Below are 18,858 nucleotides of genomic sequence, written 5' to 3'. Positions count from 1 at the left end.
GAAATTTCCCTTTTTGCTAAGTTTTCTGGAGGTGTTTTTGCTGTTGTTTGTGTATAAATACACATTTTAAACCATTTCAGATTCAAGAACCATTCCCGTATATATTTCTTTATAGATGGATGAATTTAACAGCAATTCAAAATCTGTGTTATGGTGGATAATTCGTTCTAAACTCAACTATCAAGTTAATAAAAAATGCTTATCACTATCACTTGATATGTGTTGAAGTCTCTCTAGCAATATTCCCAGAAATTACCAAAGCAAATTATTCAAATACATTAAACATCTGCTACAAACATCACATGTGTGCCAGTTCTGAATAGTATTAGATCGAGAAATGAAAAGTAACAATAATATGTCTGTGTTCCACAAAGGAAACTCCAAAGGAATTTGAAGTAAAAGTTGAGTGGGTAGCACAAGCATTTGCTGAACTTAAAAAAGAGCCATGAAGATACAAAGGACTTACACTGTAATTTTTAATAAGTTAAAGGGGGAGGGGCTTCCCTGGTGGTGCAGTGGTTAAGAATCTGCCTGCCAATGCAGGGGACACGGGTTCGATCCCTGGCCCGGGAAGATCACACATGCCGCAGAGCAACTAAGCCATGCACCACAACTACTGAGCCTGCGCTCTACAGCCTGCGAGCCACAACTACTGAAGCCCACGCGCCTAGAGCCCCTGTTCTGCAACAAAAGGAGTCATGACAATGAGAAGCCTGTGCACCGTAACGAAGAGTAGTCCCTGCTTGCTGCAACTAGAGAAAGCCCGCGCACAGCAACAAAGACCCAACACAGCCAAAATAAAAGCAAATAAATGAATTTAAAAAAAAAAAGTTAAAGGGGGAAAGAAATATATATTCAATTAAATGTGAAAGCCACCAATTGTCCAGACCTGTTTTATGACCAGACATCTTAAAAATAGCATAAAGAATATATTTCTTACTTGCTGTCAATGAGCACTTCAGATTGCCGATTATTCACTTGATTATCACTCTTGTGGCGAAACTGAAAATCAAAGTGTTTGTGAAAAAACATATTAAGTCATACTTTGTCAGCACAAATAGTGACACTGAAAATACTTTGAGTTCATCTGCTTGGACAATATCACCATCAGTCTAAAATGAGCATGACTTATGCTTACCTTGGACCCAGCTCCACGTGTTCTAAATCTGAACCAAGACCCTTCCCACTAAACTTCATTCTAGGTGTCACCAATGCAACAAGTCTAGCCACATGCTCTTCCAATTCCCACACATTTATAGTTGCTTCGAAGAAGACAATGTGCCCTTTACTCTGCCACACAGTTCCAGAGAAAACCATACATTAATTTTGATGTCTTCAACAAGGAATGGGGCTTCCATTTCTCTCACATATGTGCCCAATACTTTACTGGAACATCATTCATTCTGTTTTATGGATTTCTTTGAAGTCAAGCAATTACTTGTAACAACACGTATTCTTGTTCTCCAGAAATTCTAATTGTTAACAGTGATCTTATGAAATACTGAGCATTTAAAACAAAAATCAGAATACAATACTGAACCACATTTGGTGTGGATTTATGTTTTTATGCCCAAGTGATCCTATTTCTTATTTTGTATTCCAGTAATGAAAATATCTTATATTGCTTAGAAGAATCCACATATTATGAGCCTTCTACTAAACTCATAAATTAGCGGCCATTCAGATAAGGCTTTCTACATGAGCTGCCAAGACCAGATAGTAATAGGCTAAAGTAGAGATAAGATGTTATTTCAATCAATTAGCCTAAATGCACAGATGAACAGGAGATAAGAAATTTTGATTTTATATATTATAATCATCAGGATTATTACTTTTTCCTTTAAAAAAAAACTCGTAATATTGTATCAATATCACAATATATAAATTGCTTCCATCAGCCCTTCCCTTTTTCAACGTCCCTCCCAAATTCATCCCAATCTTTCTATTAGACTGTGCTCAGTGCCTACAATTACACTGATTGCCAGGTATAAGTCAATGAATATTACTAGGGAAAAAAAGATCCTTAGCATTGGTTAACATGAAAAGAGTTTATAGTACTAGTAGAGGAGTAAGTTAAGCCAGCCCATCATTGGCGTGCAAACTTCTTTCCACCAACACTGCCATAGACGGGGAACATCATTTTGACAGAATATATAATTTGACAGGGGTGGAGAGTCTCTGCTCCTCCATACCTACACCCTGTCCTTCTACACTCTGCCCTGTGCCAGGGGAAGCTGACCTATTTAATCCTTGCCCTTTGGCTATTGATCGGGCTTGGCCAATAGGTGGTACTGACAGAAACTCATGGGGTCAGAGGAGAGGAAAATGGGGTATGTATTCCTGGCTTCTTTTGAGCTGAGTCAGCAGTGGCCACTTCCTCTACAGGTAGCCCTCAGCTACAGCTCCAGGTCCAGCAATTGCTTCCTCCTTTTGCTCCTTCAGGTCTAGAAGTAGTATTGCCACCTATGTTGTTGCTACCCTATGTGCTTTTTCTCACTCACAACCCTTTAAGTAGTCCATTCATTATTAATCTTTCTCCAATCTACCCCCATTCCAAGGTGACATCTCTTTCCTGCCAAGACCCTGACTAACCGGCACATACTATCACAAAAATAAAAGCATATTCAAGCATTAACTGCAGAAGACACAAAAAGAGACTTAGTATTTAGTCACATCTGTATCTAACCTGAAAATAGTCCCCTAAATTGACTAGCTGGCATCACAGAAAAGGACCAAGCAGTTTACCACCTAAAAGCTGAGGGGCCCACTCTCTGGGCCTCAGGATGCTCAGGCTTTGCCAAGGGGTCTTGGCACTGGCACAGATGGAGTCTGGAAGGACTAGAAACGGTAATCCCATGTATGAGTTCAGAGGAGATATAAATCTGTCAGTCACTGGCAAATAGAGAGTTATTGAGGCTAGGGTGCATGCAATCACCTAGGAGAGAATAGAACTTGTCTGGATTTAGAATGTTTGGTTTGCCCAAGGCTTTGTTTTAAATCTTTGAATTTGAATGACCTTTGGATTATGGAGACTTCAAAACTTTCTGCTGTCTTATACCTTAATTATTTACATTAGTTGCCCGACTTTTGAAGTTATTTGATATTGTAATTTCTGGTATAATGAGCAGAGGATGTGAGAATGCCTAATATCTACCAACTCCCAAAACTAAGACAAAGACTAGAGATATAGGATAAATAATACTTCACTAGGTGGAAGCAGGTTTGTGATCTAATTCTGGTCTTACCACTAATTGGTTGTATGTTCATTAGAAAATCTTTAGTTCCTTACAGGCTTTAGTTTCCTCAAGTATAAAATGAGGGTGTGAGTCTAGTTATTGAAGCCCCCTTGCTATTATCATAAACAGGTTCTGGCTCTATGACATCTATTTTAATCATCAAATAAGTAACCATAGAGTTTCTTATGGTATTTACCAAAAGAGCTTCATTCAAAAATTTCAAATGGATCTCTATTTTCTACTGCTGAGAGGTCACAATTGAAACTGAGACCTTAGGAATGCTCAAAAGCAAATACTTACATAATCATCTGTGGCATCTTTGACAGCTGTCATAGTTACCACCAGGACCAAAGGTACAATGGTGGTAAACCAGGTCAAGGAGGAAATTTCTGGAATCAGCTGAAACAAATATTTCAAGTAGTTTAGGGCTTTTAAATTTCATAAAGATAGCTTTCAGTTTTTGTCAATTTTATGACTTGACAGAAATTAATGAAATGATATTCAGATATTTGTACAAATAAGGAACAACTTTTCAATAATTTAAGTGTTTGCACTCAGGTATAAGACACATAGAAGTATCATTGAAACAATTTTCAGACTGCCTGACAAAAATTAAATTTTTATAGCAAGTTGAGAAGTAAGCTCCTTGAAATCTTTCACAAATGACGAACTTTCTCTAGGATGATAAATGTCACCTATCTTTTCTCAGCTTCTCATTTCAACTTTTCACAGTTTTACCAACTCCTTACCAATTCCCAAAGAGAGAATCTTTGAGCACCTACCTTGCACCAGACACTGTGCCAAGTACTTTTAGATATTATGTCATTTGATCCTCAGAGAAGTTTTTTGCGTTAGATTCTGTACCAGAGGTGTTTTGCACAAACCCAGAGTGCTTACATTCCATGTAAATAGCACCCTGAGTGCACAGCATAGAATACACTGTGAATGGCAGCCTAGAGTCAGGAAATGCCACGGCCCTGGGTATCATTTTCCCATTTTATAAAAAAGGTATCTGAGAAGTCAAACAACTAAGCCAAGAACATACACTGCTAAAACTTGAACCTAGGTCTATTTAACTCCAAAGCTTGGACCTGTACCTGTAAAGCCACCCATCTGAGAGAGACATAGTAACAGTTGACATGACTCCCTTACAAAAGTAGTTTTCAAGTGGAGTTCATTTTGGAGCTACGTCAGGGCCATCAGGCGGGGAAGGATGGGTGGAGATGGTCAGTGTGTGGCAATCAGGCCCCTTCGAAACAGCACTACAATAAATTTATTGTAGTGCTGTTTTATGTAATTTTATGTAATAACTTCCAAATAAAATTAAAAAAAAAAAAAACAAACCTCAAAAGCCTCTGAAGTACCAACAAAAATATTAGTCTGGGTGGCAGAAAAGCTGGATTCTAGTCTGAGTTCTATCATTAACTCATGGTAAAACCTTTACACCTCACTTAACTTCTCCAGGTCTCATTTCTTCACCAATAAAAGAAAGGAGGTTGTACTGAACCATCCCAAAGATCCCTTCCAGATATAAAACTCTCTGAACAAGAGCCTTTGGCCATAAATAAGAAACCCATTAGAGAAATGAGCTCAAAATTCTAGGACAGTGTAAAGGGTTCTATGAAGAAACCAAAATTCATGGGGGAAAAAGAAAGTCTCCTCAAAAATTGTAAGGTATACTTTCACTGCTTTTTTTTTTCTTGTTCAGCGTCCAGTTCTTCTCAACTCTATCCTTAATTCTTAAAGAACTACCCCACTCCTCTACTTTGAGTACACGTAATTTTGGTGGACTGATTCCATCCAGCTGGCTCCTAGGCTTTGGCATGTGATCTAGGTCAAGGCAATTCCTGAGCCACAGTAATTGATTTAGGATAGGAAGGTAACAGCATGGTCCAATTACAACTAATCCCAAGACTTGCTGGAGCAACAGAAAAAGTGATTCATTCTCATTCTCTCTCTCCCTCTCCCTCTTTACTCTTCCCCCTCCCTCTTCCTCTCTCCCCTTCTCCCCCTCTGCCTCTGCCTCCCTTTTACATGGGAGTTGAAGCTAGGAGAATAAAAGTCTAAAGTTTTCAAGGAGCACCAAGTAGAGAGGGCCTGTAAAGTAAACATGGAGGAAATAGAAAAAGAGAAGTCACATCCTGTTAAAATAGTTTGCCCATGAATTGTCATACATAAAATACACTAAGTGAATTTAGATGTCTACCACTTACAACCAAAAGATTCTTAACACAGTTATTCTATTGAATAAATAGTTATTCAATTAAAGAAAAAATAGTACTCAAGGTATAATCCAGATTGTACATATCTAGTCCATCTTCTTATTTTCTATAATTAACACATAGCCCAGTACATTCTGAATCTACCAGTTTGATCTGAGTAAATCATTCTAAAGTAAATACTAGGTAAATAACTGGCTAACATGAGCTGTTTATATGTATGTACATTCTTTGATTTATGCCCTTTCTTCCTAAAATATCAATAAAAGCTGAAATTTCATTTAGGTTCAAATTTTAGTCAAATGGGAAGAAAAAGAAAGGTTTCTAACTACCAATTAACCACTCAAAACTATCAAAAATAGTCACAGTGAAATAACATATAGCATACATCATTTATTATATATATATATAAAAAATTCATCATTGTTCTTAGATGTAAATGAAATTTGCCAGATTAAGTTCCACAAAGTACTACTCAGCTAGACTCTTTGCTTCAACTCTCTCAATACCCATACTGTGAATGTGATAGGGAGATAAAGAAAGGAAGGTGGCTATGAACAGTAATTATTAGGCTCTGGTTTGGTTCAAATAAAGTACAAGGCAGCATTTTAAAATGACCTCAGTGTTTAAAATGATGAATGTACTAGTTTTTACCCATTCCTAGCCCTCCCACCCTTGTGGAGAGAAACAGCAATAATAACTAAATAATTAAAAATCTGATAAAGCTGATTTTCTCTAAGCATGAACATTTAGCTAAGTAAAATAACTTATTTTTTCAAGTTATATGAATATTTTAAACAAACAGATGATGAAGAAATACAACCTAAACATTACCTGTAAAATCAGAAGGAAAAGGAAATACACATTTGCCACTCTTTGAAACTGTTCAAATAAATTAATGGGCAAGAAGGTGAGAATGTTGTACTTGGATGTGTGGATACGATTATCCTGAAAAAGAAACAGCATCACATTAGTTTGGGGCGAAGCACTGCTCATTATCAAATAGCTCTAAACTTACAAGACTGAGCATGAGTTATGCCAGAGCAAGAACGATAAGCCAACTATCTAGGAAATTTCAAACTCTGTGTGGGCCAAGGGTTTCATTTTTCCCAAGATGACATGCTCCTGATACTACGTGCAATTACTGTTCAACTCCATAAAATCATCCATGACTAAAAAATTTATCAAGTGCAAAAGTCTGCCCCTGACTTTTTTTATTCTTATGCTTCATTCATTTGGCAGGTATTTCTTGAGAACCTACTGTATGCAGACACTGAGCTCATGCTGGATCTCGTGCGGTAAGAAGGGACTTTAAGGATCACCTGGTTCACCTTCCCAAAGCATGACCCTTTAGATAACTCTGACAAGGGGCCCCTAGGTCTGTCTTTGAAAGTCTTCTGATAGGAAACTGACCACCTTGCCAGGCAGCCTATTTCCATTTCAGAATGGGAATTGCTAGAAAGGTCTTCATTATGAGAGACTCAAATCTGCCTGCCTGTAAATTTTGCCATATGCCAAATTCCATCCCTGGGGCCACCTAAATCAAGTCTAAGCCCTTTCCATGTTGACAACCTTCAAATACTTGAAGATGACTCATAGGACTCCCCTATATCTTCTCCACTATGATCTAGACATTCCCGAAACCCTCAGCCATTCTCCATGACTTTTCATGGACATCTTTTCCAGGTCAGCCTCTTCTGCATCCATCCCAATCTTTCTGCATCTCTCTTAAAACATGGTGTCCAGAACTAAACACATACTGCAGATCTGCTTCAACTGATCCGTGTACAAAAGAAACTTTGATGTTCCATATTCTGGATTATTGTACTAATATGCCTTAAAAATTCATTAGCATTTTGTCAATTAATCTCACTGTTTATTCATATTGAGGTTTTTTTAATTTTAGAATTTTATTTTATTTTTTTATACAGCAGGTTCTTATTAGTTATCCATTTTATACATATTAGTGTATATATGTCAATCTCAATCTCCCAATTCATCACACCACCACACCCCCCTGCCACTTTCCCCCCTTGGTGTCCATACGTTTGTTCTCTATATCTGTGTCTCTATTTCTGCCCTGCAAACCGGTTCATCTGTACCATTTTTCTAGGTTCCACATATATATTCATATTGAGTTTTGATGAAGTAAAATCTCTAGGTCATTTCTTCATAAATTACTATCAAATCAGGGCTCCCCTTCCTAAACATTCACAGTTGATTTTGTTTTAAATACTGATGATTTTTCATATATTCCTATTATACAAGCCAAATGAAAGCAATTAATCTTGAGTGTTCTATCCCAAAGTAGTAAACATTCCTCCCAGCTTTATGTCATCAAAAAATTTCAAACACATGCCGTTTATATAGTCTTCCAAAGTTATGTAAAACTAATACATTAAAAAGTTCAGAGCTAAAAACCAAAAAACAATTTTTTAATTAAGGAAATAAAACTATGGCAAGCTACTAGAGACTTCTCCACAGATTAATGTTAATATCTTTTTCAGGTGTTTATATCTACCTAACTATATTCCCATGAGGCTTAACTCTATCTTATTCACAAAGATAGCAGGAGAAATTTGGGGTGACAGATCTTACTGACATTCAGAATCAACATACCCAGAGAATTTCCATCCACTAATATTTTAAAATGGAGGTTAGTCTGTGTGACCTATTTTTTTTAATTTATTTTTTACTGAAGTATATTCTATTTACAATTTTGTTAGTTTCTGGTGTACAGCAAAGTGATTCAGATATATATATATTCTTTATATATATATTCTTATGTATATGTTCTTTTTCATATTCTTTTCCCTTATAGTTTATTACAGGATATTAAATATAGCTCCCTGTGCTATAGAGTAGGACCTTTCTGTTTATCCATTCCATACATAATAGTTTGCATCTGCTAACCCCAAACTCCCCATCTATTCATCCGCCACCCCCTCTTCCCCTTGGCAACCACAAGTCTGTGCTCTATGTCTGTGAGTCTGCTTCTGTTTCGTAGATAGGGTCATTTGTGTCATATTTTAGAATCCACATATAAGTAATATCATATGGTATATGTCTTTCTCTTTCTCACTTACTTCACTTAGTATGATAATCTCTAGGTCCACCCATGTTGCTGCAAATGGTGTTATTTCATTCCTCTTTATGGCTGAGTAGTATTCCATTATATATATATATATATATATACCACATCTTCTTTATCCATTCGTCTGTCAACGGACATTTAGGTTGCTTCCATATCTTGGCTATTGTAAATAGTGCTCAATGAACATTGGGGTGCATGTATCTTTTCGAATTAGAGTTTTGTCTGGATATATGCCCAGGAGTGGGATTGCTGGATCATATGGCAACTCTATTTTTAGTTTTTTGAGGAACATCCATACTGTTTTCCATAGTGGCTGCACCAACTTATGTTCCCACAAACAGTGCAGGAGGGTTCCCTTTTCTCCACAACCTCTCCAGCATTTGTTATTTGTAGACTTTTTTATGATGGCCATTCTGACCAGTGTGAGGTGGTACCTCATTGCAGATTTGATTTACATCTCTCTAATAATTAGTGATGTTGAGCATCTTTTAATGTGCCTATTGGCCATCTGTATGTTGTGTTTGGAGAAATGCCTATTTAGGTCTTCTGCCCATTTTTTGATTGGGTTGTTTTTTGTTGCTGAGCTGTTTGTATATTTTGGAAATTAAGCTCTCTTCAGTCGCATCATTTGCAAATATTTTCTCCCAGTCCGTAGATTGTTATTTCTTTTTGTTTCTGGTTTCCTTTGCTGTGCAAAAGCTTATAAGTTTGATTAGATCCCATTTGTTTATTTTTGCTTTTATTTCTATTGCCCTAGGAGACTGACCTAAGAAAACACTTGTATGATTTATGTCAGAGAATGTTTTGCCTATGTTCTCCTCTAGGAGTTTTATGATGTCACATCTTATATTTAAGTCTTTAAGCCATCTTGAGTTAATTTTTGTGTATGGTGTGAGGGTGTGTTATAACTTCATTGATTTCCATGTAGCTGTCCACCTTTCCCAACACCACGTGCTGAAGAGACTCTTCTCCATTGTATACTCACACCTCCTTTGTCAAAGATTGATTGACTATAGGTGTGTGGGTTTATTTATGGGCTCTCTATTTTATTTCATTGATCCATATGTCTGTTTTTGTGCAAATACCATGTGGTTTTGATGACTATAGTTTTGTAGTATTGTCTGAAGTCTGGGAGGGTTATTCCTCCTGCTTTGTTCTTTTGCCTCAGAATTGCTTTGGCAATTCTGGGTCTTTTATGACCCAGAATTGGGTTCCATATAAATTTTAGGATTATTCTAGTTCTGTGAAAAATCTCATGGGTAATTTGATAGGGATCACATTAAATCTGTAGATTCCTTTGGGTAGTATGGCCATTTTAACAATATTAATTCTTCCAATCCAAGAGCCTGGGATATCTTTCCTTTTCTTGAATCATCTTCAATTTCCTCTATCAATGTTTTATAGTTCTCAGCATATGTCTTTCAGCTCCCTGATGAGGTTTATTCCTAAGTATTTTTTTTGATGCGATTTTAAAAAGGATTGTTTTTTACATTCCCTTTCTGATATTTCATTGTTAGTGTAAGGAAATGTAACCAATTTCTGTATGTTAATCTTGTATCCTGCTACCTTACTGAATTTGTTTATCAGTTCTAGTAGTTTTTTGTGTGGAGTCTTTAGGGTTTTCTATATATAGTATCATGTCATCTGCTTATAATGACAGTTTTACCTCTTCCCTACCAGTTTGAATACCTTTAATTTCTTTTTCTTGTCTGATTGCTGTAGCTAGGACTTCCAATACTATGTTAAGTGAGAGTGGACATCCTTGTCTTGTTCCAGATTTTAGCAGGAAGGCTTTTAGCTTTTCACCATTGAGTATTAATTTGGCTGTGGGTTTGTCATAAATAATTTTTATTATGTTGAGATATGTTCCCTCTATACACACTTTGGTAAGAGTTTTTATTGTGAATGGATGTCAAATTTTATCAAATGCTTTTTCTGCATCTACTGAGATGATCATGCGGTTTTTGTCTTTCCTTTTGTGGATGTGGTGTATCACATTGATTGATTTGCATATGTTGAACCATCCTTGTGACCCTGGGATGAATCAAACTTGATGATGGTGTATGATCTTTTTTATGTGTAGTGGATTCAGTTTGCTAATATTTTTTTTTAAAGTTGTTTTTTGTTTTAATTAATTAATTAATTTATTTATTTATTTTTGGCTGTGTTGGGTCTTCGTTTCTGTGAGGGCTTTCTCTAGTTGCAGCAAGCGGGGGCCACTCTTCATCGCAGTGCGCGGGCCTCTCATTTTCGTGGCCTCTCTTGTTGTGGAGCACAGGTTCCAGACGCGCAGGCTCAGTAGTTGTGGCTCATGGGCCTAGTTGCTCCGCGGCATGTGGGATCTTCCCAGACCAGGGCTCAAAGCCTTGTCCCCTGCATTAGCAGGCAGATTCTCAACCACTGCGCCACCAGGGAAGCCCAGTTTGCTAATATTTTGTTGAGAATTTTTTCATCTTTATTCATCAAAGATATTGGTCTGTAATTTTCTTTTTTTGGTAGTGTCTTTGTCTAGTTTTCGTATCAGGGTGATGGTGGCTTCATAGAATGACTTTGGGAGTGCTCCCACCTCTTTAATCTTTTGGAAGAGTTTGAGAATGATCAATATAAGTTCGTCATTGCATGCTTGGTAGAATTCCCCAGTGAAGCCATCTGGCACTGGACTTTTGCTTGCCAGGAGTTTTTTTTTTTTTTTAAATTACAGATTCCATTTCACTTCTAGTGATGGGTCTGTTCAAATTATCTATTTCTTCTTGATTCAATTTTGGTGGCTGTATATTTCTAGAATGTTGTCCATTTCTTCTAGGGTGTCCAATTTGTTGGCATATAATTGTTCGTAGTATTCTCTTAAAGTTTTTTTTTTTTTCCCTGCGGTATCGGTTTTTATTTCTCCTCTTTCCTTTCTTCTTTTGTTTATTTGGGTCTTCTCTCTTTTCTTCTTGGTGAGCTTGGCCAGAAGTTTGTCAATTTTTTACCCCTTTAAAGAACCAGCTCTTTGTTTTATCAATTTTTTTCTACTGTTTTTTTTTAATCTCTATTTTATTTATTTCCTCTCTGATCTTTATTATCTCCTTCTTTCTGCTGACTCTAGGTTTTGTTTGTTCTTTTTCTAATTCTTTTAGGTGGTAAGTTAGGTTGTTTATTTCAGACTTTCCTTATTTCTGGAGGAAGGCCTGTATCACTATGAACTTCCCTCTTAGAACTGCTTTTGCTGCATCCCACAGATTTTGTATGGTTGTGCTTTCATTGTCATTTGTCTCAAGGTATTTTTTAAATTCCTCTTTGATTTCATCATTGACCCATTGGTTTTTTTTAGTACCATGTTGTTTAATCTCCTTGTAATCATTTTTTTCTCATTTCTCTTTCTGTGGTTGATTTCTAGTTTCATGCCGTTGTGGTCAGGAAACATACTTGAGATAATTTCTCTCCTCCTAAATTTGTTGAGGCTTGTTTTGTGTCCTAGTATGTGGTCAATCCTAGAGAATGTTCCATGTGCACTTGAAAAGAATGTGTATTCCATTAGTTTTGGGTGTAATATCGTGAAAATATCGATTTAAGTCTAACTGTTCTATTGTATTATTTAGGATCTCTGTTGCCTTATTGATTTTCTGTCTGGAAGATCTGTCCATTGATGTGAATGGGGTGTTAAAACCTCCTACTACTATTGCATTCTCATCAATTTCTCCCTTTACATCTGTTAGTATTTGTTTTATGTATTTGAGTGATCCTATATTATGTGCATATATGTTAACACATGTAATATCCTCTTCTTATATTGATCCTTCTATCATTATATAGTGTCTTTCTTTATCTTTCTTTGTGGCCTTTGTTTTAAAGTCTATTTTGTCTGATATGAGTATTGCTATCCCTGCTTTCTTGTCATTTCCATTTGCATGAAATACCTTTTTCTGTTCCCTCACTTTCAATCTATGTGTGTTCTTTGCCCTAAAGTAGGTCTCTTATAGGCAGCATATTGTAGACTCTTGTTTTTTTTACCCAATCTGCCACTCTATGTCTTTTGATTGGAGCATTTAGTCCATTGACATTTAAGGTAATTGTTGATAGATATGTATTTATTGCCATTTTAAACCTCGTTTTCCAGTTGGTTTTGTATTTATTCTTGTTCCTTTCTTTTTCTTTTTGTTCTTCCTTTTGTGGTTTGATGGTTCTCTTTTGTATTATGCTTGTGTTCTCTTCTTTTTGGTTTTTGTGAACGTATTGTATGCTTTTGATTTGTGGTTACCTTATTTTTCAAGTATGTTAACCCATTCCTATATCTACTTGCTTTAGACTGGTAGTCATATGAGCTCAAACACATTCTTAAAAAAAATCTATATTTTCTTACTCTCCTCCCCACATTTTATTATTTTGATGCTCTTTTTTACATCTTCATGTATATCCTTCTGCTCTTCATTGTGGTTATCATCACTTTCACAAAATTTTTAAAAATTTAAAAAAAAATCTGTGTACTGGCTTAAGTGATTTACTTTCCAATTGTGATTTTCTCTTTCTTATAGATTCTTGCTTCTTTTCTACCTAGAGAAAACCTTTTAATATTTCTTTTAGGATAGGTTTAGTATTGCTATATTCTTTTTAGTTTTTGCTTGTCTGAGAAATTCTTTCTCTCTCCTTCTATTCTAAATCATAATCTTGTTGGGTAGAGTATCCTAGGTTGCAGATTTTTCCCTTTCAGGACTTTAAATATATCTTGCTACTCCCTTCTGGCCAGCAACATTTCTGTAGAGAAATCAGCTGCTGGCCTTATGGGGGTTCCCTTGTAACTAACTCTTTTTCTCTTGCTACCTTTAGAATCTTCCCATTAATTTTTGCCATTTTAATTATAGTATGTCTTGGTGTAGGTCTGTTTGGTTCATCTTGTTTGGGACTCTCTGTGCTTCCGGTACCTAGATAATCTGTTTCCTTCTTTAGGTTTGGGAAGTTTTAAGCCATAATTTCTTCAAATACATTTTTGATCCCCTCTTCTCTTCTTCTCTTCTTACCTATTATGTGTAGATTGGCATGCTTTATATTATCCCATAGGCCGTGTATATTGCTTTCTTTTTTTTTTCATTTTTCTTTCTGCCTGCTGTTCTGATTGGGTGATTTCCATTATTCTATCTTCCAGATCATGTATTCATTCTTCTTCATTATTCAGTTTGCTACTTATTGCCTTTAGCTCAGCTTTCATCTTAGCAAATGAGTTTTCTAATTTTTCTTGGTTCCTCTTTATAGTTTCTAGTTCCTTTTTACAATAATCTGCATTTCTATCAACAGCCTTTCTTAATTCCTTCAGTATTTTTATTACTTCCTTTTTTAACTTGGGGTCTATTAGACTAGAGAGGTCTGTTTCATTGTTTGTTCTTTCAGGAGAATTCTCTTGATCTTTTAATTAGGAATGGTTCCTCTCCTTCTTCACTTTACTTATATTTCTCTTACTCTATGTGTTTAGGAGAAACAGTTATCTACTGTGGTCTTGGAGAGATGTTTTTATGTGGGAGCATCCCTGTGTAGCCTTGAATGAGTCTAGTATTTTTGGTGTGTGGGCTGCTTTTAGTATGGATGCCTGCTGCATCTTTCCTCAGTGTGTGCTGGCCATTTTCTCTTTGGTAGAGGGTGTGACTGGTGTGGAGATGAGAGCCTGCACTGGATATTGAGGGCCTCTTCTTTGTTCTGTGACTGTCATAGTCCTGTCAAGGGCAGGGCCTGCTCCCCAGTTATTGGAGTAGAAGCCCCCAGATCCATTTCTGAGCTGTGGTGTGAGGTAGGCAGGACTAGAGCACTCCTGCTGGGGGATGAGCCACTGAGTATTCCTCCCCTGGAACTGTCCACCAGTGAGTATGCTCTGTGGTGTCGCCTGATACAATGTGGTGTGGGCTCACAAAGTACACAGTCCTGCCTCAACTGTGCGAATGCAGGCAGTTGGCCCTGGTGTTCCTCCAGTGTTGTATTCACAAAGCCACCAGCGCAGATCCGTAGGTGCAGATCCACTGAAGTCAAGTACCAGGACCTCAGCAGTCATGCACCTGGACCTGCCATGGGAGCTATGGAAGCAGCCCAGACACGGCCCCACCTCCATGTGCGCACGCCTGCCCGCAAAGCCCACGGCTGCTAATGCCGGACCTGCCACAGACACGGGAGCACCCGTAGTCCACTCGGATATCCTGCACACACTGAGTTTACACAGGCCCCAGTGGCTGTGGTGTAAACCTGTGGATCGCACAGCCATGGAGAGAGGGCTCAGATTTCAGCCCTGCTTCCTACATCATGCAGCCCCTGGGGATCAGCTCTGATTTCAGCCCCGCCTCCACCTGTGGGCAATCCACTGGCTCTTGCACTCTCCCAGAGCTCATAGAGGTGGAGCCACACCCGCTGTGAGCACACCAAGAGTGAGGCTGCTATGGTGGGGGCCCCGCTCCTCCCTTCATGCCCCCATTAACAATGGCACTTCACTTCTATGGTGGGCCTGGGCTCCTTCCATGTATACTCCCTGATTGCCACCTGTATCACACTCCAGCCACCTCAGGCTGTCTCTGTGCAGCCAACCCCAATCCTCTCCCTGGGTCTGTCCTTTGAAGCCTGAGTTTCAGCACTCAGCCCCCACATGCACCAGCAGACATGCGTCTAGGGCTGGGGACAGAAGGGAGCTGGCACAGACCATCTATACTGGTCTTTCTCTGTTCTGCCTGCTGCAAACCCACTGCTGCACTCTCCTCTGAGCCTCTGAAGCTCCCTTTCTGTCCCAGCTGATCTCCCCACCAGTGAAGCAACTTTCCAGGGTAAGGGAACCTCTCCTCTTTCACAGCTCGTTCCCAGAGAAACAGGTCCTATCCTGATTCTTTTTATTTTTATTTTTATTTCATCCTACCAAGTTATGTGGTAATCTTTCTTGCAATTCTGGCTGTCTGAGATCTTTTGCCCACATTCAGTAGGTATTCTGTGAGAATGGTTCCGCATGTAGATATATTTTTGATACACTTGTGGGAGGAGGTGAGCTCCACCTCCTTCTATTCTGCCATCTTGATTGGAGCCTCCTGCCGTGTGACTTGTTTTAAATGAACCTACACTGACTCCTAGCAATCACTACTACCTGTTTAAAGAAAATACTGTCATCTGTTAAATGGCCATTTTTAACATCTACCAGCAATCAATGCTTCCAGCTCTGTGAAACAAGCTGTGGGAGGGTAGGAGAGGTGTCAATAGAAAGATTGCAGCTTAGTTGGTCTGATGCATAGGATTGCGCTGAAAACTGTCTGTGAGCTGATGATGACTATTTTGCAGTGAGTTCTCTACCCAAGAGATGGACTGGGTAGGAAGGCTGTGAGAGCTGTTGGTCACAACACATTTTTCTAAAAAAGGGACTTGGAAAAATAATGGGGAAGAGGAAAGCTAAGGAGAAAAAGCAGTTAACCAAAAGGATCACATATTCCTAATTCTATTTTATATTTTCCCTCTAAGTTGAAACTAAAATAGAGGTTAAGCCTATATCTTGCTAAAAGACAGACAGAAAATCTGCTGGGACCATGACATTCAAAACTATAGCAGGAATTATAAAGAAACTCTCCTACAAAATTGAATTCCACATAGGTGAAGAGTAAATTGTATGGGATAAAGTGATAATGCCAAATGGGGACTGTGACATTTCCATTTAAACTGATGTATAGCAATGATGGTGTTTGTTCTACGGGCTCTGTTGTGACTTAGTCACAGATTATGTGAACCCTCATAGCTGACTGGGAACAAGGAACAAAGGCTCCCCCTCCTGGAGAATCTCTGCACCCTTTTACCTTTCTTTGTTTTTCAATCGAAAGGAAAAAAACGTTTCCATTTCCACTGTCTTATCCAAGAATGTGAGCGTCAGTAAGACCTTAATATTCAGTCATTTCATTGAGCCAGTCTATTGGCTTACAGTCAAACTTTATCACAACTCACTCTATAATACAGCACGGAAGATCTTCACCACTATCCTCTTAGCACTACTTTTCCATGAAGGACTACTAGAAATATCCCAATTCAGAAGAAAGGAGGAGGAAAGCAAGGAGAAAGGCGAACATCTAGGGAATCTGTAGAGCATCTTTAGTGCTGACATACATCAGCCTGGAAGTCATGGCTTTAGTCTGTTAGCCAGGTGGACCAGTTAACGTGACCCCATGATAAGGTAGGTTTAACCACACGGTCACAAGCAATCTTGGACCAAGACAGGCCTCTCATGTGGTGGAAAAGAGCCTGACCCTAGAGGAGCATCAGGGATCATCTTCTCCCTGTAAGAAGCTCACTTCCAAGAGGAAGAGGGCAGAGCTGAGCTGAAGAGACCTACATATTCCGCCAAGATTGATGCATCAAGTGAATAACTCCACGTCTCATGGGGCAGAGTGAGAAAACGGGTGGACAGAGAAATGTCACCCCAGTAGAGACCCCTCCATCTGGAAGGCAACATCAGAATGAGGAAAAAGCATTGCTCCTCTAAAATACATTAATACAAAGACCCTGAGATGAGCAGAAGGTAGCACATCTGCAGATCTAAAAGAGGGACTAAGAGGCTGGACTACAGAGGTCAGCACAAACTGAAGTTAGAGAGAGAAGTTTCTTGCAATCTATACTAAGGATGTTTGTCTTTATTTTAATGTCTTAAGTAATCCTGATAAGATTCTAATTTTAGACGATTACCCTAGCTATGGGGGCAGTGGGGGAGGGGGAGAACAAAGATGGAGGTGACAAAGAACAGACGTGAGAAGACCAATGAGGAGGTCTTTCAGTTAGTACAGATGAGAGATGATGGGTGGCTTAGACCGGGGTGATGGCAGAAGGGGCAGCAATGAATAATAATAATAACAACAACAACAATAATAATAGCTGATATTTATCAAGCTCTTACTGTGTGTACTGTTCTAAGAGCTTTACATTTCATAGCTCATTTTATCCTCACAACATTCTTATGAAATAGGTATTATTACCCCCATTCTATAGAAGGGAAATCCAAGGTACAGTGATATTAAGTAGTTTACGCAAGATTGCACAGCTTATAAGTAGTGGAACCAAGATTTGAATCAAGGTACTCTGCTTCCAGAGCCCATTCTCTTCACCACTGTGCTTCTCCAGTTCACTGCAAAGCAGATGTCTCTTCTGCTTTCAGAGCAATCAGCCCTTGCTTTCTCCTCTACTCTGTATTTCTGGCCTGCTGTCACTTTCTCACCAAAGAAATACTGTCATGTCTACCCCCTCCTCTTGAGTCAACCCCCTCAGTAGGAGCCCCAGTTACCTACTGCCTAATGTATGACCACACATCCTTGTACTCCCTTTCAATCCCCCTCAAAGCTCAATATATGCGAATAGTATAGCTAACCACTCCCTTATTTCAGCTCTCCAACAGAAGCAGCAAAAGTCCTTTACATTTGCAACACTGACTACTTGGTGGAGGGGAAGAATAAAGTAAAAAATGATATATTCTTCAAGGGGGCCATCAAATAAAATATTCATAAAATGAGAAGCATTATTTTTTAAAATCAGATTTTGTTCTGTAATCATATTGCTTAAGAAAACAAAGCAAATAGACAGTAACAAACACTACTAAACTAGGAAACAGAGCATTTGAGGAGTTTGCCTCAATCCTTCCACTGGCAAAATGGAGCTAATAATATTTCTCATTATATATTTATACAATTGTTGTGGAGATAAGGTGATATCATAGACATGAAAGCATCTTTGCTAAGTTGAAAAAATTATACAAATAGAGGATTTTTGTGAGCAATCCTCAAATAACCCAAATGGGTTTAGGAAATCCAATGTCCTAGGCAGGATAAACCGGGTATGCCATAGTAACAAACAATTCCAGAATCTTCATGGTTTAACATAATAAGGGTTTATTTTTTGCTCATACTACTTGTGTAGCATGAGCCAGCAGGGAGACTCTGCTCATCATAGTTACTCACAATGGACCAGCCACCATCTCAAACACTTCCAGTTGCAGTACCAGAGGGAAAGAGAAAGTTCTGAAGAGTCTCACACCACAAGTTGATGCTTCAACCCAAATGCTCACAGCTCATTGACCAGAAAGAGTAACCATGTGTCCAAAAGGCAGAAAGCCAGAAACACTAATGGCCACCACTAATGGCTATCACAACCAGAAATGGAAACTAACCCTAATACCTGAAGAGTGCAAGACACATCAGCTACAAAAAGTAAATATCAAAAACAAACCTTAGTGCTCCCAATCCAGTCCTGTTTTAATGCCAGGTATAAGAGACACTTGACTATTTCCCCCTTCCCCTCAGCTAACAGTGCTCCAAAATTTCTTAGTCCTGTGATCTGGATGGAC

At 38.4% G+C, this 18,858-nt stretch overlaps 1 protein-coding gene across 1 annotated transcript in view; it reads right to left on the bottom strand.

Moving 5' to 3' along the window:
* The window catches only part of ATP8B4 (ATPase phospholipid transporting 8B4 (putative)), a 207,829-nt gene that overhangs the window by 162,693 nt on the left and 26,278 nt on the right, over window positions 1-18,858 (bottom strand). The window contains exons 3-5 of the mRNA XM_061181446.1: window positions 6,290-6,403; window positions 3,537-3,635; window positions 941-1,002 (exon numbers count right to left, since the gene is read on the bottom strand). Of these exons, the coding sequence (XP_061037429.1) occupies window positions 941-1,002; window positions 3,537-3,635; window positions 6,290-6,403 (275 nt within the window). The remainder of the gene's footprint in view (window positions 1-940; window positions 1,003-3,536; window positions 3,636-6,289; window positions 6,404-18,858) is intronic.

The sequence above is a fragment of the Eubalaena glacialis genome, chromosome 2 (assembly GCF_028564815.1).
Source record: "Eubalaena glacialis isolate mEubGla1 chromosome 2, mEubGla1.1.hap2.+ XY, whole genome shotgun sequence".
Lineage (NCBI taxonomy): Eukaryota > Metazoa > Chordata > Mammalia > Artiodactyla > Balaenidae > Eubalaena > Eubalaena glacialis.
The sequence above is the reverse complement of the archived record's forward strand: the minus strand, read 5'-3'. Positions and strand labels throughout refer to the sequence as shown.